The sequence below is a fragment of the Diprion similis genome, chromosome 13 (assembly GCF_021155765.1).
Source record: "Diprion similis isolate iyDipSimi1 chromosome 13, iyDipSimi1.1, whole genome shotgun sequence".
In the NCBI taxonomy this organism is placed as follows: domain Eukaryota; kingdom Metazoa; phylum Arthropoda; class Insecta; order Hymenoptera; family Diprionidae; genus Diprion; species Diprion similis.
This window is the reverse complement of record NC_060117.1, coordinates 2555540-2582500: the sequence shown is the minus strand read 5'-3', so window position 1 is coordinate 2582500 and position 26961 is coordinate 2555540. Positions and strand designations below refer to the sequence as shown.

The 26961-nt window shown below is 39.8% G+C and overlaps 1 protein-coding gene across 5 annotated transcripts in view; it reads right to left on the bottom strand.

Moving 5' to 3' along the window:
- The window catches only part of LOC124413757 (protein doublesex), a 48001-nt gene that overhangs the window by 239 nt on the left and 20801 nt on the right, over nucleotides 1–26961 (bottom strand). For 3 of the 5 annotated variants that reach the window (XM_046894506.1, XM_046894505.1, XM_046894503.1), the window contains exons 3-4: nucleotides 24946–25089; nucleotides 14142–14397 (exon numbers count right to left, since the gene is read on the bottom strand). In XM_046894506.1, coding sequence (XP_046750462.1) covers nucleotides 14147–14397; nucleotides 24946–25089 — 395 coding nt within the window. In that variant the 3' untranslated portion in view covers nucleotides 14142–14146. Of the gene's footprint in view, nucleotides 1–11534; nucleotides 11540–14141; nucleotides 14398–23550; nucleotides 24224–24945; nucleotides 25090–26961 lie in introns of those variants that run through there. The other 2 variants (XM_046894504.1, XM_046894507.1) reach the window with 2 other exon arrangements.

Below are 26961 nucleotides of genomic sequence, written 5' to 3'. Positions count from 1 at the left end.
CCTCTACTACGTCCCGGAAGCGGTAAGTTAGGAAGATACGTCACCGAGTTTCTTTTTCTTTCTTTTTTTTTCTTGTAATCTATAGCTTCATTCGAAATATTTTTCAATCTTGGGTGAAATTATTCATTCATCTTTCGATTGTTATATCAAACAAGTACAATTAGTGAGTAAGACGGTGTTAATAATAATTGATACTTTAATCATATAAATTGATTTTGAGTATCGCGTCGTTGATGGAAGTTCGAGAAAAAAAAAAAAAAAAAAAAAAAAAAATCCTAGTTGCGATAAAAAATGATCGATCATATTTTATCAATCGGGGGAAAAAAAATTAATAATCGATTAGTTTTCGTCGTTCTTAAATTCTCCTCTAACACTAGTTGATCGCAGAGAATTTTTGCAACAAATGAAGAAAATACATGTATGTATATAGAAAACAATCGGAAACGGAACGTCGGAATCGTCCGCGGCTTATCCAAACAAACAATAAATCAGAGCTGAAACGACCTGTATAAAAAGGCGTGTCTTATCACCGCTATTGATAACGATCGAGTCGCGCCACAACGTGTGGCGTGTTGTGCAGATTACCTACATATTACATAGAAGCCAGTGCCGCCCGTCACTCCGGGGGAAAAGTTGTTAAGTAATCACTGGATAAGTGATGTGCACGTGTGTAGGTGAACTTTGCATGTGTGAGGGAGTCCAGCTCAATTCGATCTACGCCTACCTACGTACGCACCTTGACCTCTCGAATTTGGCCGGCATTTTTTTTTTTTATTGATTCTTCTCGTATTGAAGAGCACTTGGTGTTTTTTTTTTTTTTTTTTTTTTTCGACACGTTTCGAATTTTCAACAATTTTGCAAAAAACCATTTCATCGATAAGACACGATTTGAGAATCTGAAAAAGTTTCGAATAAAATCATATCCGCCGGGTATGAAAATTTTTTTTACCCTCGCTTCGAATTTTTTTTTTTTTATTTTTTTTCTTTGGCAGTCTTTTTCTTTTTCGAAAAAATATCCACACCTCGAGACAAAGTTTGAAAATTTTTTTATATCCGACGCAAGATATGATGAAAAGTTGCGAGAAGATTTGCAAATTTTTTTTTGCACATAAACTCCTCGATATTATGTATCGAGTGAGAAAAAAAAACAAAGAAAAAAAAGGGGGGGAGGGGTGATTAGAAAACAAAGTTTTTACTCGGTAAAATTTTTGTAGGAATGACGAGAGTGATTATTTTCAAGATTTTTAATCGATCGATTATCCGAATACGGAAAATTGATTTTCGCGCGTATGATTTCCGGTTTTTCCTTATATACGTGCACGTGCGAATCGCGTTGCCGAGGCTTGTTTTTCATCTTCTGATTCTGATCGTTAAATAATCGCGTCTGGATGTCAGGCGAGGATAAAACAAACGCGACGACGACGATTGGAAAGTTGCAGGTATCTACGTAAAACGAGGAGTTGGAAACACGACTGTCGTCGGTCATCATCAAGGCTTTCGTGGTGGAGAGTTTGATTCTTCTTCTGACTGATGCGAATATCTGGCAAATCACTTTGCAGAAATTTATTATTCTCTTTACGTACAATAATTGAGATGGAATAAATTGGCCATAATTTGGTCACTCGTAGCAAATATTCTCAATTTTCTTCCTCACACTAATTTCTCATTTTCTCAATCGAAACTAAGAAACGAAAAGAAAAGAAATATCATCAATGTCTAAACCATCGGATAACACCGCAAACGTATGAAAGTTACTGTTTTTCGAAAAAATTTGATTTTGCGGAGAAGACTAGTGTTTAATTTAAAAATTGAAGGAAATCTATGATTTTGATTATTCATATATAAAAAAAAAAAAAAAAAAAAAAAAAAAGAAGAAACGATATGAAATTTTGAATAAACTTGGTTTAGATGCGAGACTGAAATTTGTTTAATCCTTCGCATCGTCGTCGTCGTAGTAAAAATTTCTGTTCTATATCAGGTTAGCTGTGATCATCGTACGTTACTATTGAATTATAAGATTTTTTTTTTTTCCCCCATGAGATCTAATTATACCATTATATATTAAATATATATAATTTATATGATAAAATAATGACGTAATATTATACATAAAATAACACCGAGGCAGAAATATTATATTATACATAATAATCAAGAGGCGAAGACCTTGCAGCAGTCGCAGTTGCGCAGCGCTATCTTCGACACTCTGCATCGGTGAAATAGGAAAAAGAGATGAAAAGAACGATCGAGAAGGAAAAAAGAATAGGAAAATAAGGAAAGAAGGAAAGATATAGAAAAAAAGAAAGAAAAAAGGAAGGAGAAGTATGGCAAGTATGAAAAAAAAAATGAAATTCTCGTAATAAAAATCTGCACGCGCTACACTGTACGAGGTGAACAGATAAGAGGAACTTAGATAGCGGAGTTAGCATGTATCTATCTGCAACGTGGCCCCGGGTCTCGGGTCGCAAGGGGCACACGGCCAGCCACACGTCTCCAAGACTCGAGAATCGTTGCTGATGCTGATGCTCATGCTGCATTTCCATCTCCAACTTTTGCAAGAATTTTAAGAATAGAGAAAAGGAAGCGAAAGTGATAGAGAAAAATCTGTAGGACGAGAGAGATTTTTAAAAACGAGGATTTTTGGTTCACGAATATTTTGAGGGTCAAACCTTGGAAAGGTCAATATTTCGAATGGCAGAATATATATTGAAATTTGAAACATGAGAAAATATAGTAACGAAAGATGATTTGTTCGGAATCTTGATTTTCGAAAGTGTTACTTCATATCAGCCAGATTTGGCTTAACAAAATTGGTTTTTTCGGACTTGTGGTAAAATTTTTGGTGAATTTGTTCAAAGTAGAACAAAAGTAAATTCACTTGATGGTAAAATTATATTTAAAAAGGATCCCACCCTCCCCTGATCAGTGACATTTTCGAAAATCAAGATTTTTGACTAGGCATTTTTCTTTGTTTTATTTTGTCTTTTTTGAAATTTTGATATGTCACGCGTTCCAAATATTGACCCTTTCAAGTTTTGACCTTCATCCTCGGGAAAGTGTCGTAGGTACACACCTCGACTTTTTCCTTTTTCCTTTTCCTTTCGAAAGCATCGAATATCAACTTTTTTGTGACTTCGTTGTCGATTTTTAAGGGTCTAATAAACGACTTTTTCGAAGATCTATTTATGGGATGAGTCACGTCCATGGAATGGGACGGAAGAAAAAAAAATTGGAACCGACTTGAAAAGGGAGGAAAATCCTAACGCGTTTTGACAGATTTCCGAAAACTTGATTTAGCTTGAAACTAGAATAATGAATCTTTGAAATTCGTCATCATCGCGATGATTCAACATTCAATTCACTAAAAAATATTTATATCTTTTCCGCCATGTTGTAGTCATTATTCAATTAACAATATTTTAATTCTGCAAATTCGTATCAGATTCTATCAACAAATTCATAGTTTTCGAGTGTTTTCATGTCGAAAATTTCTCAAAACCGTATCGATGCGTACTTATTCACGAGTCCCGAATTTTTGCTAAGTCGTATCAAAGTTTGTTTTTCTTTCAATTCAAATCATCATTTTTGCAATTTCCTATCAATATTTTATTTTAATTCAAATCATCATTTATGAAATTCCGTATCAATATTTGTATTCAATTCAAATCATAATTTTCGCAATTCCGTATCAATATTTTTATTTCAATTCAAATCATAATTTTCACAATTTCGTATCAATATTTTATTTCAATTCAAATCCTCATTTCTACAATTTCGCGTTAATACATTTTTCAATTCAAATCATCATTCTCGCATTATCGTATTAACGTTAGTTAATCTTTTTACATCTCAGACTGAACCCCGAATTTGAAAAATGACCAGCATAAATTAAATATTTTCACGCTATTGCTTCTCACACAATCTCGCGATGATTTTCTCAAGAATTCGAATATCGAGTCGAGCTTTCTTTTACTCTTCGCCTAGTTTCTTCTAGTTCCCTTCTTGCAACGGCTGCCGCTAGAACGATGCGATGCATTCGTCCCTGCAGCAGCGGTCCTGGAACACGTATGAAAACTAAGTCCAGGGGTTTCATTTGACTGACTTTACGAGGTAGACATAAAATGGATTTTACTGTCGGCTAGTTCGCCAGTTCTCGAGTTGGTAACATTGCTTTACCCGGCATAATATACGACCCCCCCCCTCCCCCCTCCCTCCCTCCCCCTTCGTCACCCCGCCGCCACCCCTTCACTCCCTTGCTTCAATCCTGAATGCGAATGCGAATCTCCCGTGAATCCCTTATCCGCAATCCTTCCGCAACTTCATACATATATATATATATATATATATGCATTTTCGCAACTCCTTATAATGCGGTTATATATAAACTTTTCCTATGAAAAATTATATATACATCACTATATCATGTATACTTATACTAACTCGGTTTGATGTATATACGAGCCAGTTTCATATCCTCGTATAACATATTATATGGGTTATTCTATGTAAAGCTATTTAATATTATTATACCTACACTTTACATATATATATATATAATATCTACGCGAAATATTATTCGCCTCTTTTTACCTCGTTTTCAAAAATATATTCAACTTTTTTTGATATCTAACTTTCGTATGTTTTTTTTTTTTTTTTTTTGTTGTTCTTCTTCCACTTTGTCTGTCAACAATTCGCTGCCGAATTGTTCGTAAGTAAAAATATTTATAGAATTTATATAGAATTAAGAGATATTACTTTCAACGATATATTTGTAGGCGAATCGAGCAGAAATTGTCTCATTTCCGATACTGATTAACGAGGAAGTGGGGCAGGAGGAAACAGATAGTAAGATAAAAATTAAATATAAGTCAATATAGTAGCAGTGTTGAAGTCGATGTGCACAAAGAACGATGTTGATTTTCATTTCTGATATCCACACAGGCAGCTAAACTTATAATACTAGTATACATATGTGTGTTTGTGTGTGTGTGTGTGTGTGTGTGTTTTGTATAAATATAAACACACCAACAAACCGACGCTGAAAGATGATCGTACAGCGAATTTAATTGGCCTCTATATTTACGGTAAAATTATTCATTGACGTGTTTGTAATATGGCTTTTAATACGGTCTTAATAACGAGGAGTTAAACGCTGCTACAGTATGGTTATGACCATAGCATTATACGTGCCTATTATACATACATATATATGTCGTTTCTATAATTGAACCGGCGAAAAACTATTATCAATTAAACGATCCGAGTATGCGGCACGAGTGAGCACAGGCTAAGCATAAGCAGACGATGATGATAAAAAAAGAGGAGGAACTTAGAGGGGAACATTAATATTGCATGCTTGGATCATTGCTGCGCATCATCATTATTGTATAAAATGTGCGCAGTTGTAATTCTGCCGGTAGGTAGGATTCAATAGCGCAAATTAATTTGCGAAGGAAATTTATTATCTATGTTACGTCAAAGGTAGTACCTATATATACCTGATGCACAATCTGATGGACGTTTTGACGACGAGACGCACCCATGTTGGATTCGATTGAAAGAAAGAAAAAAAAAAAAAAAAAAAAGTTGCTAGATTCAATAAACAATATTATTAACGGACTTATCGACGGACTTATCGATTGCAACTACATTCTGCAAACTGCAGATTCATAGTCTGTATATACCTAGTTTATTCCAGATTATAATCAGCGATGATCTCTTTTCTATTACTCATTCAATTATCGACTCGACACTGATACAAGTTTTTTTTTATTTATAACTATGTTTATAACGAGCATCTGACATTCTTGATAACGTTCGATGATTTTTATCCCCTGTTATTTACTCGGAAAACGTGAAGAAACAGAAGTATAAATCATGGAATAGAATTTTCGAAGATATTTGCATACACGGATTTAACAAAAAAAAATTACACTTTTCTTTTTCAACAATTCTTCTTCCGTTGAAATAAAACGACTCTGAGACTAATTAAAAGAAATATTAATGAGTGCTAAATCGGTGCTAAAATCATTACTCAAAATTTGAATCAATTGATTTCGTTTCCAACTTTTTTTTGCCAAAGTACCAATAGAAATATTATTGACAAATACCGAATGAAAAATAGAAAAATTTATTCCTACCTCCGTCAAGATTCACAAAAATTTTTTTCCTATCCGTATTTATAAAAAATTTTTCTCTTTGCCACATTTTTCGAACATAAATAAAAATTAAAAACGCTACCCCCAGGAATGAAATTTCGACATTTGCACGAAAGAAACTCGCACGATCTTTGTTCGGTTTTTGATAATTCATGTAGACGGTCTATCAGTCTCGTCGTCGACGTCGTCGTCTGCGCAGGGTAGCGTAAAGAAAAGGAAAAGAAAGAAAAACGTAATGAAAATAAGAACGTCGTTCGTTCAGGAGGTTCCTCGTAGTTCGGGGGGTTACGCCGTGGCAAATTGTAGCTAGTTAACAAAGAGCATTCGAACCATTATGTATGCCGTGTGCAAGAGCGTGAATATCGCCTGGCCTGAAGGTATGGGTGCCCACTTCCTCCCTTTCTGGTCTTGGTCTTGGTCTTGGTCTTGGTCTTGGTCTTTCAGGTCGTCTCGTAAACGACGAGCGTCGCGGACCCGCGAGCGGTTAAAACCTCGTCAAAATAACGTCGTAAAAAGAGCGAGTCAACCGCTCCTCGGAGAGGCAGAAAGAGGCGTCTTTCCACTCCTCCTTTCCATCCGGTATGCGACACACCTGAGCAGTAGCAGTTCCTCTTGGACGTCGTCAGACATTCCCGGCTTTGAAACCTCCCTTATTCTTCAGGGGACGTGATTAAATCCATAAAGGGATCGTCGACTGACTGACTCAGCGTCAAAGTATGAAAAGTATAACCGGGATAATATTTTAGAGTCTAGCTATTATTTAGTTCCTCTCTTCATGGGAGATCGTTTCATGGCTTCTATTGTATCCTGCCAGAAGTCTTTCTTTGGGGGTTGGTTTGTGCCCACTCAAGTTAGAGTTATTGCACAGGTATTATCACGCGTGTGGTATTATATAACCATCGACCATGTTTTGTTCCACCGAGAGATTAGCCGCGTCGTCGTGTCGACGTGAAAAAACCTATGGTTTCTATGGATGACATCGTTGTCACGCTAGTCATCTATCTCGAAACTCGAAACGCATCGGAGATAAAATTTTCAGGAATAATGCGAGGAAAGGCAGCTCTCTAACCACCGTCTCGATCAATGGACAATAATCAGCGAACGACCATTCACGCGTCATTCCGCGGAAACCGCCTCCATGGCTTCCCATTCGACTGAGGAACCTCATAAAAGAATGATTTACAACTTGGCCGTAGTCGGAAAGGCTCCGCCACTGCTGATCACACGTAGACACAGACACACGAGAGATTTTCACTGAGGTTTATGATCATAACGTATCGTGGTCAATATCATTTCGGTCTACCGTCCAATTCGTGTTTTTGACTTTCGTAACTCACTGACGTCGCTTAAGGTGCTTATAAAGAAGCATTGTACACCTCGAAAACGCGGGGAAGCAAAACTCCTAAACCGCTCAAGGGATTAGAATGAAACTTAGACAACTAATGCCTTATTTTGGCAAAAAGTGGAGCGTCTTTTTACTTTTTCAAAATTTGAAAAAAAATTTTACAGATTGGTTACCACCCACAGAAATTGGCCAAATTTTCACAGTTACACTGAATAGATCGAACTATCCGGTATGATGCCACTCGGCGGTGATGAAACACACCTTTTTAGCCCAGTTCCATGAGATTTGATGGTGAAATGACGAAACGGCAGCTGATCTGGTTTTCGATTACGAAGTACACCGAAATCTCATTTTGGCGACATTTGTTACCGACATTACGCGCATGCCGGTAATGTATGCGTGTAATGTCGGTAAAAAATTACCGGCAGGCGTGAAAGATCGGTAAAAAGTGTCGCCAAATTGAGATTTTGGTGTTCTTCAAAATCGGAAACCGCACCTTTATAAGCACCTTAAACTTGTGGAAAATCCTGCGACTTGGAGTCTCGATGATCGAATTGATCCAAATAAAATTTGAGAATCGAGTAAAAGCAACGCGTTAATCGCGACATCGTGTCCGGCAAATGCAAAAAAAAAAAAAAAAAAAATGCCAACCTGATGATCGTTCACCGTAAAACGTATGCGCAACCAGCTCGGTATACCTACATTGGAACGTCCGGCATGCGGCGAGAGAAGATTCGCTATAAGGAGTCGTAGGTACGCCGTTAACTATACATATAAATATTGTATACATGTGTACATATATACACGCAAGTAAGTAATATAAAGAGTCGGAGATGAGGAAAGGGTTCGGGATTGGAAGCGAGGCAATATAACGTTAACTGCAGAGGCTGTTAGCTATCAAAGTTAGGGCGACAGCCTACGTAGTACGACGTGAACGAAGGAAGGAACGACGCGACGCGACCTAACCCAACAACCGTTGAGATTCCCGAGATCCGGAGGTGGTGACGGGGGTCTATCAACCCTGGTTATCAGCTGGAAAACCGTACCTACCACTTTGCCATTGCGAAATGCCATGTGCTGGAATCGTTCGGTGTGAAAAGCCCGGATTAAATACTCTCGAGTTATCATCATCTGTGGCGATAAACGCCCGCAGGTAAATGGGGGGATTCAACGTTTTGACGAAGTGAAAAAACTGTTAACGCGTCGGCAAATACAGAGATGTCTTATATATAGGAGGAGGTATGTGTGTAAAGAAAGAAAACGAAAGAGAAGAAGACTAGACTTTTTATCGAATGGGATGAGCGCGAACTCTGGATGAGAAGAGGAGAGAGGTGGAGGGAGGATAGTACTTCGAGTTTTAGTACTTGGCCAATCGTAAAAATTTATGCAGGCTAAAGCACACGGTGCAGTGGCCAGCGCACACAGAGAAATCGTCGACGACGACGACGTCGAGGACGACGATGAGGACGAGGACGTATAACGCGTTGCTCGTCTGTATTTACAGTATACGTATACGCGCGAGTATCGCAAACCCGATTACCAAGAGATATAGAGCCTTCTATGCCAGTTTATCTTAGGCCGCAGCCTGCGTCTCCTTATTCTTCGTCTTCGTCTTCCTCCTCCTCTTCTTCTTTGGCATCAGTATTTACTATACAACCGCAGGCCTGTCGTCGTGAAGATGTTATCATTTGTCAGGTCAACACACCGCAGCATGACCAGTAGAAGCGACATCGATCGATTGAACGGCGAATGACATTGTCGGAACGATTGAGGTGTACGTGGATCGAAATGATCGTGTTATGCTTGTTTGGAAAAAACTTTTACTGAGGCGACGTGCCACGTGGCAGGAGCTCCGCTTTTCTTCACAAGCTTTAAGGAAGAGTGTCAAACGGATACGCCATTATTGGAACTGTTCAATCCTTAGTCTGTATAGAACGATGCCTCGAGGTATGGTATTGATGGATCCAGAGCCTCCACGTAATAATAGATTTCCATGAAATTCCGATTGAAATGAAACAATCGAAGGTTTTGAAACTACCTTTGTCAATTCTTCCTAGTTTATTGCGTCCGAGGTTTGAATCACCTCTTTGGCATTTTTCATTTAATTTAATTTAGGATTAAAATAAGTATTAAGTATTAATAATTGGAATGGAAATATGTGAAGTTGAAAGAAATATTAACTTAAAGTGATGATAATAGCTATTCAAGAAGAAGAAAGCTACACAGTCTTTGAACCTCCTGAGACAATTGAGGAGTAAACGGAAAGTACCTTTGCACATCCTCTTCGAGGATATTCGAGTCATACGAAAGAAAAAAAGAAGATGAAGCTTGAAGGAAGACCTAGACTGTCAGCTCTGCGGAGTGCGAAGAGCAGATACTCTTAGCAGATTTCAAACCGAAGTTGTGTATCGTGGAGACGGTCGTAAAAATAGTAGGTAGGTACCTACCGGAAAGAGAGGCAGCTATATACACGAGTTACCCCAGAAGAGGAAAGCGGCTGGATGAGGACCGCAACGAGTTTGCAGGCAGGTGCAGGAGTAGCGGGGAGTTTATCGTCCTGCGGTAAGTGCTTCGCGGGTTCCCACACTGCACCCCACCCCTTTCACCCCCCGTTTCTGTTGTCCTCGCTGGTACAGCGTCGACGGTGTTAAAACCGATGCGGAGGAACGATTTGGGATTTAATCGCGGGTTCAGGGAGGCCAAGAGGAAAAGCGTCTGGTGTGCAGGACACGCCGCGGGTTTTCGGTGCGGAGGCATTAGTCCTGGTAAAGGGGCTGATACTACCTCAGGATCCACACGAGGCAATAATTAGAGAACCAAGCTGCTCCTGCACGCCGCGGTTCAAGACTCGCGTGCAGAGCGGTAACAGAAGCAGGCGGCGGGTCTGAGGAACGTAAAGAGCATGAGAGGCTCGGAGAACGGGCTCCTGGGTTTAGTACTTTCTAACTGCAGTCGCAGGCTACAATTAAACCCTCATAAAGTTGAGTCGTAACTTTTTAAAACCGGACCAACCAACCAACCGATCGACCACCGACCTGCGTTCTGGTTCCATGTGCATCCACCTCCTCCTCCTCCTTCTTTTCTCTCATGGACGTATCGCAAAAAGCCGGAATTGCATCCTTAATGAAGTCGACGCCGAGTTGTACGCGAATCACTCATTTTCTTTTGTTCTATGGTGGTTTAAGTTGATTCTGGAATTCCCAGGCCCGTGCGAAGGAAGTTCGTCAAGTTTGAAGAAGAAGAAGGGAGTTCCGGTATCGTGAATCGGCTCGAAAAGGAGGTTGAAGAGACCACGAGAGAGGCTTAAGCCGTGAATGGCGTTTATGGTCGTAGGTGCGCGTCGGATGGTCGGCTTCACGTGGAAGAAATACAGTCAAACCTTCTCATCGAAGCAGTTAAAGTCGCGCTCTCGCGAAATACACCCCAGAGTTGTATGAAATACGAGGCAGGCCAGCGCAGCGCGGTCCGTTGGGTGTGTGCTTTTTACTCTCATTGGTTGGTAATCGTCTTCTTTGTGTTTCTCGACTCGGATGTGTTTATAACGGCCGATTTGAATTTCGACGCCGGCAATCAGCGACGAAGGAGTCGAGATTATTTCGCGCACACGTCACCCACCACCGTAACACCATCGAAACCCAAGAGGAGGAAGAATCGCGACTAGACCAAGCAGAGATCCCGGGCATCAAAACGTCTCGACGTGTTGCCGCGGTCTGAGATAGTACGGGAGTGAGTTTCGCTAGCCGCAGAAAGAAAGAGAAAAAGAGAGAGCGCGTGTGTGTGTGTGTGTGTGTGTGCGAGAGAGAGACTTGAGTTACCCGCTGTCACATAAACTCGGATACTTTAGTGCGCCGGAGCAAAATAAGCAAAGGACCTCGGACTGACTCTCAAGTCTCTGGACAGAGAAAGGGAGAACGAAAATAAAAGGAGAGAGAAAAAAAAATACAGAGAGAGAGAAAGAGAGACGTAGAGGAGAAAAATCTGCGAGCCGTAAAACCGAGCGCGTTTATGATCGTCGTTAAGTTCGCTTCGAGCGGCCCTGTCTGATTACATTGATGCTGCTTACCGTAAGTTGTTCAGGACCTCTGCTAGCTCGCGATCCTTCTCTCTCGCTACGTGCCAAACCAACGCTGCAACGCCAGGAGGATGCATGACTTTGCTACTCGTCAAGTACCATCAACCCCTTTTGCATTTCGCAAAGTTCCAACAAGGCCCAAGCGTCCCAAGTCTGGGCTTTTCTGCATTGGGTATGTCGGTTGGATCTCAAGGTTCGACGAGTTCCTTATTCAAAACCTTATTGGCAACGCCTTCTTCTTCGTGGTCAGAAACGAGAAGGAATGAGGTTACCTTGATAGGGTATTCGGACGTTTCGTAATCGTTTGGGCCCAATTGAGTCTCAAAATGTCGGAGATAGCAGAGCCGGCCGATCCTGGTCGTCCCTGGATCCGTTTAATGGCCGTTTTCGTACCGCTTCTGAAGTTCAAGTGTCTTTGCGGTGCCGCGTTTTATTCGTCTCTCGTTTAGTTGTAAATATTCACCCGTTTTAATTCCCGTCAGACGATCGCCACACCGATAACTGAAGGGAGTTTCATCCTCCAGGTGACGTCGTGGCAGACTTTCGAAGATTAGTTTTCGCGCTCTGCGTCAGGAAGGTGGATAGAAAAGCGTATAAAACTTTTCACCTTGCTCTTTCGTCTGCGGCGAGGAGCGAGGAGCGGAATCCAAACGGAACGGAACGGAATGGAATGGAATGGAGCGGAACGGAACGGATAGGTTGAGGTCGTAATCGGGAATCCGGGAAAGCATAAAACTGATTCTATACTATAAAACGCCCTTCTTCGCCTTCCCCGAACTCTTCAACCTAGACGCTACTCGTTCGCTCCCTGTCTTTTATTTCTCAACGCGCACAAACCGCAGGGGGAAGGGAGGGGGGAGGGCGGGGGGCAAAACTTTTCTCACCCGTCTCACCCTTTATCTCTTTGTTTTTATTTTCATTTTTCTCGTCTCTTCATGGACGCTAATTATAACCAAGGAAACGAGTCTAGCTCGTTGATACCAGTTTTCCATTTTCTTACCGCGAATTCGTAGCGAGTCGTTATCCCAAGCTCTGAAATTTTTCTCCGGTAATCGCGACCAGACTACGAATACGACCGGGTGGAGAAGGCGAAGATACCGCGGCGAGAGAAGAAGAAGAAGAAGAAGAGAGGTTAATAAACGCCACAACACTAAACTAGCAAATTTACGAGCACTTACTCGCCATCAGGCCTGGCGGACCGCGGTGATCAGACCCACGCAAATCTCATCCTCAGCGAAATCCGTTTCACCAGACAAACGCGCTCGCCCCCCGCCCTCTTCTCAGTCAGCGAAATCCCCCGCGATTTTAGTTAGACTAGTGAAAAGGCTCGAGCTGCTTCGAGTCATTCGAAAATTATTCAAAAAACGTTTTTAACCCTAATTGGTAGTCAAACTCCTCGTGGACACACTTGGTATCTTAACTTCGCCGATGTTTTACAATATTTGAATAATCAATTTTGATTGGGAAAATTCAGAGAAATAGCTATTTATGTGGCATGCCCGTAAATCGCCTGTTTTTTTTGGCAAGGATAAAGATTTCAAGACGAGCTGAAAGCGAGCCGAAAGCGAGTACTGAAATTATCCGAGCCAGAAAACGGTTTACGGGCATGCCACGTACAATATTTTTTACGGTATGGGCATTGAAAAGCAAAACGAAGAGTGAGGTTATGTCGCGATCTGTTCGACGAAGCTACTTTATAAGGCAGTTTGGGATGCGCACTTCGAACTGGGCGTAAAAATTGCGGAATAAAGACTTTATTCCGCAACTTTGTTCGCTGCCGTATAAAGCGTCACTTTACGGAACGAAAACTGCCACAAAAAGTGAACTTTTCAATGCCGATGCCGTAAAAAATAATATTTAGATCATTTTCTTAAATTTTTAAAACTCATTGTTGAAACAGGTTATCACTTTTTTAGAGCTGGGGTGAATTTCACCCTGTGTAACCGTTGTGCGATTAATTGGATTTAAATCCCAGGGAACGTGAAATATCAGGGCAGAACGTATGTTGCTGTATTATTGTCTCGCCCAACCACTTTCACTCCACTTTACAAGCCCTTAACGAATTCGTGAACCGGTTCAAGTTTTGACCAACTGATCATGAATAAAGAATTTTATAAACAAATAAATATTCGTCGTCGATCTACGTTTGAAAAGATAAAAATTCCGAATAATCGCTATGTAGAATTTAAACCTAATAAAATATGATACCTAATAAAAAAAATACACATCGACCATAAGATACAAATCTGAATGGTTCAAGTGACCGTGATGGTTCACTGGAAGATTCCTCGCCATTTTTCTGATCGTGTAGACCATCCAAGAAAACCAAACTTCGCGTAAACTAATTTCTACCCGAAATATAAGGCGGCATTGGAAACTTTTTACGAATCCCATGGCAAGATCATCGATCAGTCGATCTTGGGCATCCCCAAAAGTGAGGCTAGTGGTACTAAAAATAAAATAAGCCAACTCGAGTTTGGTCTCCTTGTCCAGTCTCCATGCCTCTAAGGACCAGGTGGAAAACCAAAGAGGAAGTGTGCAGGTACTTAGGTACTTAGGTACTTACCGGGGCTACGTGGCAGGGCGTTCAGGGGGGCTGTCCGGACTCGATGGTACCCTGTTGACGACGTGGGCGTAGAGGGGATGCTGAAGACCAAGGTGAGCCGTGGGGGGTGGTGGTCCGATGTAGGGTGCCTGGGGGAGATAGGTTGGCCCACTGGCAGCCGTTCCGGTCGGGGTACCGTAGCAATTGTAGTAGTAACCACCACCATGGATGAATCGTGCCGCCTCCCAGAAGGCCAGGGTGCGGATTTCGGCATTGGCTAGAGGGTCAAGAAGAAGAAGATGAAATTGTTGGTCGAAAATGGAAGTGGTTGTGACTCGGTAGACGTGCTCTGGTGTTCTGTTCCGAGGTCAAGTAAGTGGCATTGAGATCAGTTACCACTTTGTAACCTCGAAGGTACGGCATTCCGATCATTAGAACTATGTTTGGTTCGTTGTTCGTTTGTTTGTTTGTTTGTTTGTTTCGAACTGGTCTCCATCGCCACGGTTTCCAGGGCTTCTTGTACACCAGGATTTGCGAAGGTCGTGAAGGAGGCGCGCTTTCAGACGACTCGGGGAGTTAATAGCACCCTTCTTAGAACGAGGATAGGAGACCAATGGGAGGTCGAATAGAGTTAAAATGGCCGACTCGGCCGAGGCGTGGTTTTTACATTCGGTTTCGAGGCTGCAAGGTGCTGCTAGTGCTCTGTGGGCATAGCATGCGGCCTTCCTTTCCTTCTTTTTTCTCCTCCTACTTCTCGAGTTTTACTACTTAATTGCACTGCCGTTCGTTTATTCATTTTATTCTTCTTCTTATTATTCTTATTATCCTTCTTCTTGCGCAGTTTCTTTGTTCGTTGTGTTCTCTCTCTCTCTCTCTCTCTCTCTATCTCTATCTCTTGATCGACGCACCCATCAACTTCCAATTCTCATCCTTCGCCACGTGGTGATGCGATGCGATGCGATGCGATACTTTTCCCTCGTATCGGACCAGCCTCGTTATTTGAATCAGAACTCAAGTCCGCGGTAACAAACGAACACGAACCTGTAACACTGTTGGCTCTAACAACCGAGGCGCCCGTAAGAAACTAGTACAAAATCTTAACTGCCTGGACCAAGTAATAAGCTATAAAAACCCGAAGGAGCAGAGCATTCTGTCTCTGTCTCTGTTTCTGCCTCTCGCCCCCCTCATTCTTTCACTTTTCATCCCGCTCTTCGTTACCACGTATGACGTAAGGTCCGAGCATAATGGCCCTGTGCGTTTAGAGGTAACGATCTTTCCTCGAAGCCATTTCTCTCTCTCTCTCTCTCTTTCTCTCTCTGGTCCTTTCTTGTCCACCAGTCATTGTCATCATTTTTCGACTTTAGAACGAACGAAGCTTCGTCCTGTAGACTGGACAAAGGTTGGTTCACCTTCTAGTCGGTATATATCAGAGACACAAAGAACGTGAGATTTAGATTGGATTCCGACGAACGCTGAATCCAGGAATTTACCAATAACGTGATCGCTGAGATTTAAAACTCAGAATTTCACTCCAGCTTGCAGACGGCTGGCTGGTTGCTTGCTTGCTTGATTACTCGGAAGTCACGCGTCGCGTGGCAACAACTAATAATGTGTTTGCCCTCAACGCACGTCCGAAACGTAACAACACACGAACGTAAGGTAAGGTAAGGTAAGGTAAGGTAAGAACTCGGGAACTCGGTGCGGTGTGTTTAAACCGCGATCAATCAACGCCAGAAGGACGGTAAAGAACGATTGTTGTACGTGCGATGCTGGTGGTGCTCATGGGTGACGGAAATCGATGAACCTTCGCTCGATCACCTTTTCCGGGACTTGACTGCCTGCACCTTTAAAATAAGCAGGAAAAAATATTTCTCGTCTAGGAAACTATGCGACGATAAGACAGACACTCTTTGTGCTCTCGAGGAGCTGCCAGGGCTTGTGGGTATAATGCACTCGAACTCGAAGCTGTGGTGGAACGAAGGGGGCGGATGGACGCAAAAATACTGCATATACGCTGCCGATCATAAATTATATTTTAACGATCTCTATGCGGTTCGCTCTCTTCTCGTCAGTCGGTCTTCGGGACGGAAGGATTCCTCCTTTCCTCATCCCAGTTTCAAACCAAGGGGTGGGGGAGGCAAGGAGGAGGGCCAGGTCGTGCCTAGTCGTCGCACCCTGCTGCTCTCGAGTCGACTGACTCCGCCCCAAAAGCCGGTGTCCCGAAGGTGTCATTCCCGACTCTCGGGGGCCTTAAGGGACCCCGTTCTTCACGGAAACGAAATCGTAAAACTTGGGCCAGTTTTTGCTTCATAATTTTACGATAATTACGAGACTTGAGGTTATATCGAATGACTCTCGGGATCATCGTCGTCGCGAAATATTATCGTCTTTTAACACTTTTCATTCTACGTCATTCTTGGGAGAAACTTACTTCTTAAGGGGACGAGATGAGGGAGGAAAGAGCACCAAATGTTACAAGATATTCGCTTGTAAAATGGCGAAGAACTTCATTAATTTAGATAATTTTTATCACATTTTGCAATAATCTAGGGATGCAGGTCTTCCTGTAGTCTTTCTGAATCAAAAGCGAAGCCTGAATTCATCGATCGTTATTATATCTGTCGAAAAAGCGTTTCCGCGAGCTCAGAAAATGGGTCAGAGTTGAAAAAATTTCTAAGTAATACTGAATTGTGGGTGAAGCAGAGTTCCGGATTGTCAGAAATAGGAGCGACGGGTGCAGCTGGCGCAAATCCGGGGTGTTTTAACTGCCTCAACTTCCGGCCGTTCGGTCGCTCGTACCTCGTGACGTCACTTCCATTTTGCGAATATTTAAGCACAACAATCCCCGCGTTTATATTTAGTGGGTGCTGCAGAGAAGGAGAATCATGACTATAGTTATAACCGAACGCCCTCGATCGGTACGAGCGATGAGGTAAAACTCGATCGGTAATCACGTAACGCGCAAAACAATTGTCGATCGAATATTAATCCCCTCCACATTTCGTGACTCACCCGATCCAGTTTCGTTCGTGATTATTTTCCCCTTCTAGAGAAGAGAGAAAATAAAAATAAGAATTCGAATTTTTTACCGAGCGAAAAAACAAAAATGGCGGATATTCGATTTCGTTATTTGTATTTAAAAATAGTTGAGCCCCTGGACTACGATGGAGAAAAAGAGGTGAACAAAGCCGAGATGTTTTTTTTTCTTTCTTTCTTTTTTCATCATCAAATTTTGTTTTCTTTTTTATGCTGTGCAAAACCAGAGAGTGAGAAGATTAGAAGGGAGTCTCGAAGAGTTTGCACGCGCGGTTCTGTTCAGCGTCGTAAAAACAGCGAGTATTTAAACGAGTTGCAGAACCGCGACGCTGAAACAGCGGCAACTATAAGCTTATATCGACACCAAACCGAAGTTTTAATGCTGCGGAAAGTAAATTTTCTACGAATATTATTAACTGCTTCGCATAAACCGCAAGATTTTCATATTAGGTATATGATCGCGTGTCGTTCTTGATCGTTGTTTGCCATCCATTATCGTAGGCACCTTTGTAGGTACCTATGATGGTAGGTAATACTGAAATGTTTAAAAAATGTCCGTTTCATAGTTGGGAAAATTTTACCCCGATCAGGAGATAAGAATCGTTTGTTTTCGATATTGAAGACACGAATTGAATTGGTTTTTATACATCGTTGAGTTTTTAAGGTTTCAGGGTAATTCGATGTTGATCCGATCTCATGGATAGGGAAGAAAAAAAACAATTCTCAACTATATTCGAATGAAATAACGCCTGAGAAATATGTTTAACAACAAATAGAAATTTCATTTATCCGTACAACAGAATCCAGCTTGTTCGCTTCCGAGAAAAGAAGAAACGATCAATCCTTTTACTGCAACGCAGATTTTCTTACGCAGACATTTTTTGAAAAAATGACAAAAAAAAAAAAACAGGAGAGAAACCGGTCCGTTAAAATTTCATTCGATTTAACAGAGAATGTAGCAGGATGATTTATTTTTCAACGGTTTTTATTTTTTTTTTTTTTTAAAGGTGCTACTAAAAAAATTTATGACAAATACTGAAAACAAAAATTGTCTTAGAATCTGAAGGAAGCTGTAAAATATTTCGAGGTCGTTACAAATTATTTTTTTTTCGTAACATGATCCAATTAATCGTTCACTAAACAACAATAAACTGCGCCTAACAATTCCGCAGTCTTTTATCGAAAAGATTATCGACCTCGGAAAAAAATTTTGATATAAATTTTTCTCCCTGTTTTCTATACAGAATTTGATTTTTATGAACACTGATTAATTCGACAACGAAACGAAAACAATAAACATATCGTAAAAAAATTTTCGATTGGTACGTTGAAAAAAATTAGAAAAAAAAAAACAAATTTAAGTAAAAAAATGAAACACCCTGGGGTGTAATTTTGATGGAAACGTTAGTCGCGGATGCAGCTGATGTGGATGACTGTACCTCGAGTTACACTCTACCTACTTTAGCCATATTAATCCCGCGGTTGAAGCGCGCGACGCGAGCCTCGCGCGCGCTAAGTTTAGTTTAGTCAGTGTCACCGAGGTCGGTATTATACATAGAGCTATATACATATAGGATGTATCTACGTGCATGCAGGCGAGCTACATAGTAGGTTGCTGCATACGCGGGACTTTAACCGGCGGAATTACATTCTGCTACATAATGGTAGAGAGAAGGAAGGCTGCGTCGTTCGCACGGAGATATTGCGATTCTTATCGCATGGGACCTCGATTCGCGATTCCTGAATGGCTAAATAAATGAATATGATAAGAATTTTGAAGAGGGATTAAAATAGCACGATCGGAGAGATATATATACATATAGAGAGAGAGAGAGAGGGACGGACACAACCAGGAAGGTACAAAGTAGATGTTTGCTGTGATTATTCTCATTCTTTCGCTCGAGTTCATCAAGATAAGGGAAAATATCAGAGGCATGGAAACCGGGTATAACGTTTACTTATACATACATGTATGAAATTGATAGAATGTGAGTATATAGAAATAGAAAATTGCAGGAAGGTCGCGTCGATGCAGACTGAACACACACAAAATGGCACTGTAAGTTCTCTGATAAAGTGCAAGGTTACAAAGGTTGACTTTGACGTCAAAGCGTTTCGAACAAAAATTATGCCTGGTGCAACGCGTCCAAGTCAATCGACGACGACGACGGTTGTTTATTCGTACGTCTGTTGTCGGTTGGTTTTCTTTTTGCTTTTTTTGCAAGTTTTTCATTTATTGATATTAGTAGACAAAATACCACATATTATTATACGATCGATCAAGTTATTATCTTTATCTGAATTGAATCGTTCTAGTCGTGCTCTTTTTCATTCCATTTAATATAGTTTCAATAGCCCTGATGATATAGAGAAGTAGGAGAAAAAAGTATCGATCTTTTGGGGACATGTAAAGTGGAAATCTGAGTAAATTTTTTTCATACATTGTGGAAGAGGAATAAACTTGTTTACAGCAGGAAGAAAAAATGTGCGAGTGGCAAAACGCCCGTGTATGAATTATAAGCCCGTTACGAAATACTTTTGCAACATCGCAATTGCAAAATGGCATGCAATTAATTGAGACGTGGAACGAACCGAAGGTGTCGAGACTTGCATTTCAACGATAAATAATTGGCAAACTCGATCAAACCTGAACAAGAGAAGATGCAATGTATGTGCAATTCGACTTTAAGGACGCGGGGAAAAAAAGGTTAAACAGGTTTCACGAATCTTGGATATTAATACAGGATCTGAAGAAGACAATTCAAGAACAATTTGACTTTAAGGAAGGTTCCAAAATAAGATTTTTAACAAGTTCTATGAACTTTGGATATTACTACAGGATCTGAAGAAGAGAATACCTACAAGAGCAAATGGACTTTACGGACACTTCAAAAAAAAAAAGAAGCTTTTCAACAAATTTCACGAATTTTGGATATTACAACAGCATCTGAAGAAGACAATTCAAAAGCAATTGGACTTTGAGGAGGGTTCGAAAAAAAGCTATTCAACAAATTTCATGAACCTTGGATATTACTACAGAATCTGAAGAAGACAATACCTGCAAGAGCAATTGGACTTCGAGGACACTTGAAATAAAAAAGCTCTTCAAAAAGTTCCATTAATCTTTCTAACATTATTACACCGATCACAGATACGTTAAGCTTGTCTTAATAGAGGCGAAACTACGCCGTGGAATGGAAAACATCATACATCCATAAACAGGTGTGTGGAAAAATTATAGACTAGTACTGTTAAAGCAGCTATATAGAACCGCGGTCTCTCGAACGGAACATTGTAACTTCTGGTATGGTTGGTTGGTTGGTTTGTTGGTTGGTTGGTTGGTTGGTTGGTTAGTTCGGTGTGGTGGTGACGGAGGGGGGCAGACTCTAATGTCAAGGAAATCTTGTGTGTAAATCGCGTTTCTGTGTTTGTGCACGTGTCGGTTTTCCGCGAGTTCCTCTCTCCCCGCGGCCTCAGCTCTCCTCTCTCTATCTCTCTCTCTCTGCACCTCGTCGACATTGGAGTGCACATGTGCAACATATCGCGCAAAAACTAACCAGCTTTCGACCAGTGTGCACTCCAATACCACGCTAACGGTCGTATAACGAACGCTGTTACGCAAGAAGCTCTCCTCCGCCTTTCTTAGACTTTGAAGCAGACTGCCAAGTTTTGCATTTATCTTTATCTCTCTCTCTCTCTCTCTCTCTCTCTCTCTCTCTTTCTCTTTCTCTTTCTCTCTCTGGCTCTTCGTTTGGCACGGGATCCGCCGACGCGGTGGCTCGCGGAAAATGTGCGCATAAGCAGGCCTGGAGGGGGGAGACCGACATTGCAACTGTGTGCAAACTCCAATGTTACAACTGCCATGCCGCTACATACCTACCGACTTACTCTCGACGACGACGACGACGACGACGACTATGCTCTCGTTCTTCGAACTTGCGTTATTCGCCGGCCACGGACTTATAGACGCGGTACACCCGGTACACTCGGTGCAACAAGTTATATTTAAACGCCATTATGCACTGACCGTGTTATCCAACATTCGCATCGGCGTAACCTCCCGCGAGTCTCATTCATCTAATTGTAAGTTTCTATCACACGATTCGACGATCCTATTTTATCAGCTTTCGCCAGACAACGTCAGTGTCTTTAGATCTCAAAGGGCAATCGTAATCAAGACAATATTGTTCTCGGCCTTAAATTATTTATTTAAATTCAAGTACTTACAAATATTTTGACGTTATAAATTAATTTAATCGATGCTCTGTGAAATTATCATTTGTAAGTTATTTATTATTACTGTTAATGTACTCTTTGATTTGTATACTTTATGATCGGTTTCTAATGTAAAAAGATTTTCTACTTGAATGTAAATAAATGATTTACAGTTTTGAGGAGGGCTTCCCCTTCGAAAAAACTTCAATAATCGTTGATCTTGTAAATCTAGGATTTTCTGGAGAGCGAAACATACTCGGAGATCCTGAAATTCAATCATCTCAAAGCACTTTGCGCACGTGAATCCGCAAGGAAGTCATTTCTTTCTGATTTTTCCGAAGAAAAATTGGGGTGAATCGCACCCTAAAGCTACAGTAAAGGTTAACCCTCTCAGTCACGCACTTCAGTTTTTATTTTTTTGTTTTTTTTTCGACCCTGAATGCGAATATGACGTGAAAAATTGAAAAAAAAAAAAAAAAAAACAACAACAACCCCTAAAATAGAGTGAAAACAGTATTCTTGAATATGAGATTTATACGAATAATTATTTTCAGACGGTACGATTTTAGGCCGAGAATATACGCAACTCCTAAAACTATCTATACGCACCCTTAAGAAGGGTGAAAACTACCCCTACGGATTAAATTTTGTAAATGTAATGACCGTTCTGAGATCGCAGTTCGTCAAGGAATGAATTTCAAGCGTATCTTATCAAACTTCTCCGGTAAACGAATTACATTCACAAAAATACCTCTTTTTTTTCTATCTCCACATCGTTTATATTACAACAATTGTAAACAATTACGGAATTACGAGAAAAAAAAAAAAAAAAAGAAATCCTCATCATTTCAAAGTTCAACTATTTTTGTTCTTTTCTTTTTTCGACCCGGAAATGCAAAAAAATTCAGAATTTTGCACGAAATCCAGAAAGAAAGAAAAAAACAGATAGAAAAATAGCGTTTCACTGTATTTATCGGCTTCTCTGGCTGAAAGGCTTAAACGACGTTTGAGAGCTGCGGAAATTCTCTTTTCAAGATGAGAGACAGACTGCTCTGCAGCAACAGCAGCAACAGCAGCTGGTTCCCTCTTCGTTACAGATAGTTTTTTTTTTTTTTTTGTTTTTGTTTCTGTTTTTATTTTTATTTATTTACTCCGTTCTTGCTGTAAAGACTTTGCAGTTCCGTGATCGGGTTTGCGCGTATGTAGAGTGTGGAAAAACCGGAACACCGGGACATGTCCATACCCTGCGATGATTCGTTCGCCTTACCCGGGGCATCAATTGAGTGATCGTGCCGAGCTCGTCGATCGTCGCGGACTCTCGACTCGGTTCCAACATCTTGTGCCGATTTACCGCATACCTCGCAACGCTGACTCCGGAGTGCATGGTTATCCTATATCCCGTTTCCTTGATATGTCCGCAAGTTTCATTCCTGTTCTTCGCTACTCTTTTAATTACGCGTGTAAACAAGATTGTTCATCTATTCATTTATTTATTTGTGTTTGTAGTTTTGTTGTGGTTGTTTTTTTTTTTTTTTTTTTTTTTTTTCTACACCATATTTCAAAATTTTTCTCTTTCACTGATACTCGAATCAATGTATTATATTCTAATTTAATCTATAGAGTTCCTACCTTTTCACAATCACGTTCATCGTCGTCGACGTCGTCGTCGTAATCTTCCACAGAAAATTTGATCTTCGCTAACGTTTCGCTATTTTGTTATTCTTTTTTTTTTTTTTTTATAATCATTCTCGTTTTTATCGGTTTATCGTCGAATATTATATTACTCCGATAAACGTTAAGTATATTGATTAATATTTTATACATTTAATAATAGGAACTAGTCACCGTTACCCGTAATTCGCGACGTTAATAAAATTTGATGAAATTATTTATAATTTTCTTTCAATTTTTTTTTTTTTTTTTTTTCACACAACGAATTCTTATAGTTCACGAATAATATAATGTTTGGTACGCAACTTTTTGAATCGCATAATTTAAACGAACGAAAAAAATTAAACTCTTAAATTCACGATGTATATTACGCAAGATAAAATATTACAAAATAATAATAATAATAATAATGATAATGATAAAAAGAAAGACACGAGTGTGAGAAATATTTAAGAAAGTTCTGGTTCATCTTCGAAAGTTGCACGCTGACGAAACGATCGACTGCAGGTAATACTGTCCGTGATAATATTCTTCAGTGATGAAATTGTAGTTATTCTCTTTTTCAGTTTTTAGCAATTTAACTTAATGTGGAATTAATCGATTAGTTTATTCAACATCCAGATCTTCAGTGATGAAATTTAATTATCTTCGAGTATTTCAAATTTTTCCGTTAATCCAGTAACAGATCTTCAGTGACGAAAATGTGGTTTTTTTTTTTCCTCTTCAATTGATGCGGTGAATTATTTTCTTTTTTGCTTGATGTTCCTTAAAGGTGAACTCGTTCATTCAACTTCAGATTTGATCGTTGGATTCTCAGGGTATTTTAATTAATGATCTCTTGTGCAATATTGACAAGTGAACGAAAACAATATGAAAATATCAAGAAATAGAATTTATAGGAAAATATACGCGCTATAAAACAGCGTTTTTCTTCTTCTATATAGCATTCTTCTCAAGCTTTCACGTGTTAAGAGATTTTTTTGGTATATTGATTTGCATGCATTAACTGTACGTTTTTGGAGAGAAAAAGTTTTTTTTGCTTTTTCAAACGAACAATTCTATCCGATGATTATGAAAGATAATTTTAACAGCCAATGCTGTGTATCTACTGATAAATATTAACAAACAAGTATAAGAGATCATAGTCATGCATGGTGAAAGTAATTCTTGTGTTGTTGCATCTGAAATTCAGAATGCGAAGATTACACCTGGATTCTTCGACTTTTTTTTCATTCGTGTGTATAACACGCATTTGAAATTGATACATTGATAAGAAAAAGCTTATTACGACCAGGGTGTATACTGAACATGAAAAAAAATCGGGCAAAAGTTACGAGAATTTAATAATTGTCGCACAAAAAAAAAAAAAAATAAGCAAACAAATTTCAAATTTTCAATCATTTCTTATTTTCGTGCGCCATCTTTTTTTTTTGCTCAACAAATCTTTATAGATCAATCTCTTGAAATTGAAACTTTTTTTCATTCAAATAACGCCGACGGGATGTAATTTTTTTTTTTTTTTTTTTTTTTTTTTTTCAAAGCAGAGAATTTATTTTTGAAGGAAAAAAAATTGATCTTCAAATTTTTATAACGGATAAACCATTGAATTTTTATCAAATATTCGAGTGACATTCTGTTACGAAATTAAAAGTTCATCGAAAATTTTCTAAAAATCGAGCCTGAGTTTGAAAAATAAAATAATGCATTCCTCGTGTTATTTGAATGGAAAAACTGAATCGATCTCCGAGGGCAAAGTTTGGATATTAGATTTGTTTTTTTTTTTTTTTTTTTTTTCACAATGGACGAGAGTTATCCAAGTTTTCGAAAAAATCCGGAGACCTCAGGTAATTTCCTTTTTAATATTTCGGTATACACCCCGATGCCTAATTTATAGACGTCTCACCTTCCGTTATGCGTCGAGAAGCCTCCTCAAGGTCGGCTCTCGCGTCTTTCAATATAACGAACATTAGGGGTAGCATTTCCCAAGGATACCGGAAACGCTCTAGGAGTTTGGTACTGTACTCTAGTAGAACCTCGACGTTCTCACCTGAAACAAAAAAGAGATAATAAATTCACCTTGCGAATCCGCCAAACGTTAGCAAAATTCGAACTTTCGATATAATATAGAAAAATTTTCTATAAAGGGTTGGTCTAGCGTCTCAGTGAATTTTTTTTTTTTTTTTTTTTCTCATCCATTGTTTCAGCAATTTAAATTGAAAAGAAAAAAATAGATAGAAAATTCCAAAACTTTTTTTTTGTTTTCTAGTCGAATTTGCACAATTCTACTTCAGACGTTAGCGCCAAGTTTACTTTTTGACAATCTCTTTGTTTTTTTTTCCCCCAAACGTATGAAAGTTGATTTGAACAGAAGTAAAACTTTTGATTTATAAATGACGAACACAGAAAAAAGAGATACAGAAAAAAAAAAACAAATACATAGTTTTCCATATTACTTTGAGAATTCATCTGGTGCGTAGAAAAAAAAAATTTGAAATCATTGAGTAATTGAAGCGAACGATCCGAAAACGGAGAAACGACGAGGAAATAAAGTGAAAAAAAAGAATCTTTTCCCGAGAAAGGAAACGAATCCAGTATAATTGCGAGTATAATCAAGGCGTAATGTCCGACGAATCCTTGCGAAATAACGTACCTATGGTGGGGCGGGAAAATGGAAATAACGAAAAACGTGCCATTAGGCGAAAAAATATTGCCAACTAATTGCCGGTTGTGGGATAAATAAGAATGAGAGATTGTTTTTCCGAGAAAAGAATAATCCGATCCTGCGGTGTATACGGTTTATGCTGATGATGACGATGCGACGCCGATCCTCGACCGTCGACGGCTTATGATTACCCGGCACTAACGTGCAGTACTTGGCTCTGCTGCTGGTGCACCGGCTCATCCTTGCAATTCACTCTCCCTCCCTCCCTCCCTCCCCCTCCCTTTCGCTCGGCAGCTCGCTTCAACGAGATAATTCATTCCGACGAATTCACTTCCATATTCGCGATTCTTTCTTATGTACCGCAGACGGATCATTTCCGCGTTCCTGCAGCTTTGCAATCGACACGAGTTTCGAGACAAAATTCAGTCGACGATCTTTCGACATTTTTCACTGATTCGAAGATAGAGGGGAGGGTGGGGCAAAGTGGGCACCTTTACAAAAAATTATGCCCAATTTAAGGTGCCCATTTTGCCCCCCACGGGCCCACTTTGCCTCGAAATTTTTTGAGATGTCAATTTTGAAAGCCCACTTTACCGCTACATTTTTTGATATCTCAAAAATTTTAAGGTGCCCATTTTGCCCCCACGGGCCCACTTTGCCCCGAAACTTTTTGAGATGTCAAAAATTTTAAAAGCCCACTTTGTCCCCAAATTTTTTGATATCTCAAAAATTTTAAGGGGCCCATTTTGCCCCCACGGGCCCACTTTGCCCCGAAACTTTTTGAGATGTCAAAAATTTTAAAAGCCCACTTTGTCCCCAAATTTTTTGATATCTCAAAAATTTTAAGGGGCCCATTTTGCCCCCACGGGCCCACTTTGCCCCGAAACTTTTTGAGATGTCAAAAATTTTAAAAGCCCACTTTGTCCCCAAATTTTTTGATATCTCAAAAATTTTAAGGTGCCCATTTTGCCCCCATATTTTTTGATATCTCAAAAATTTTAAGGAGCCCACTTTGCCCCACCCTTTCCTACATGACATACAACATTAGTCTGTAACTAAATACATAAATATTACAGTAATTGGTAACTACCTCGAGATATTTTTATATCTCTTCCAGATTTTCAAGGCAAATTTTTTTTTTTCCTCAGTATTTATCGTAAATTTTTATTGTGCCACGTTAAAAAAAAAAAAAAAAAAAAAAAGTTTAAAAAACGAACCACCCTAGCGTGCAGGTTAGGTTAGGTTAGATTACCTAGT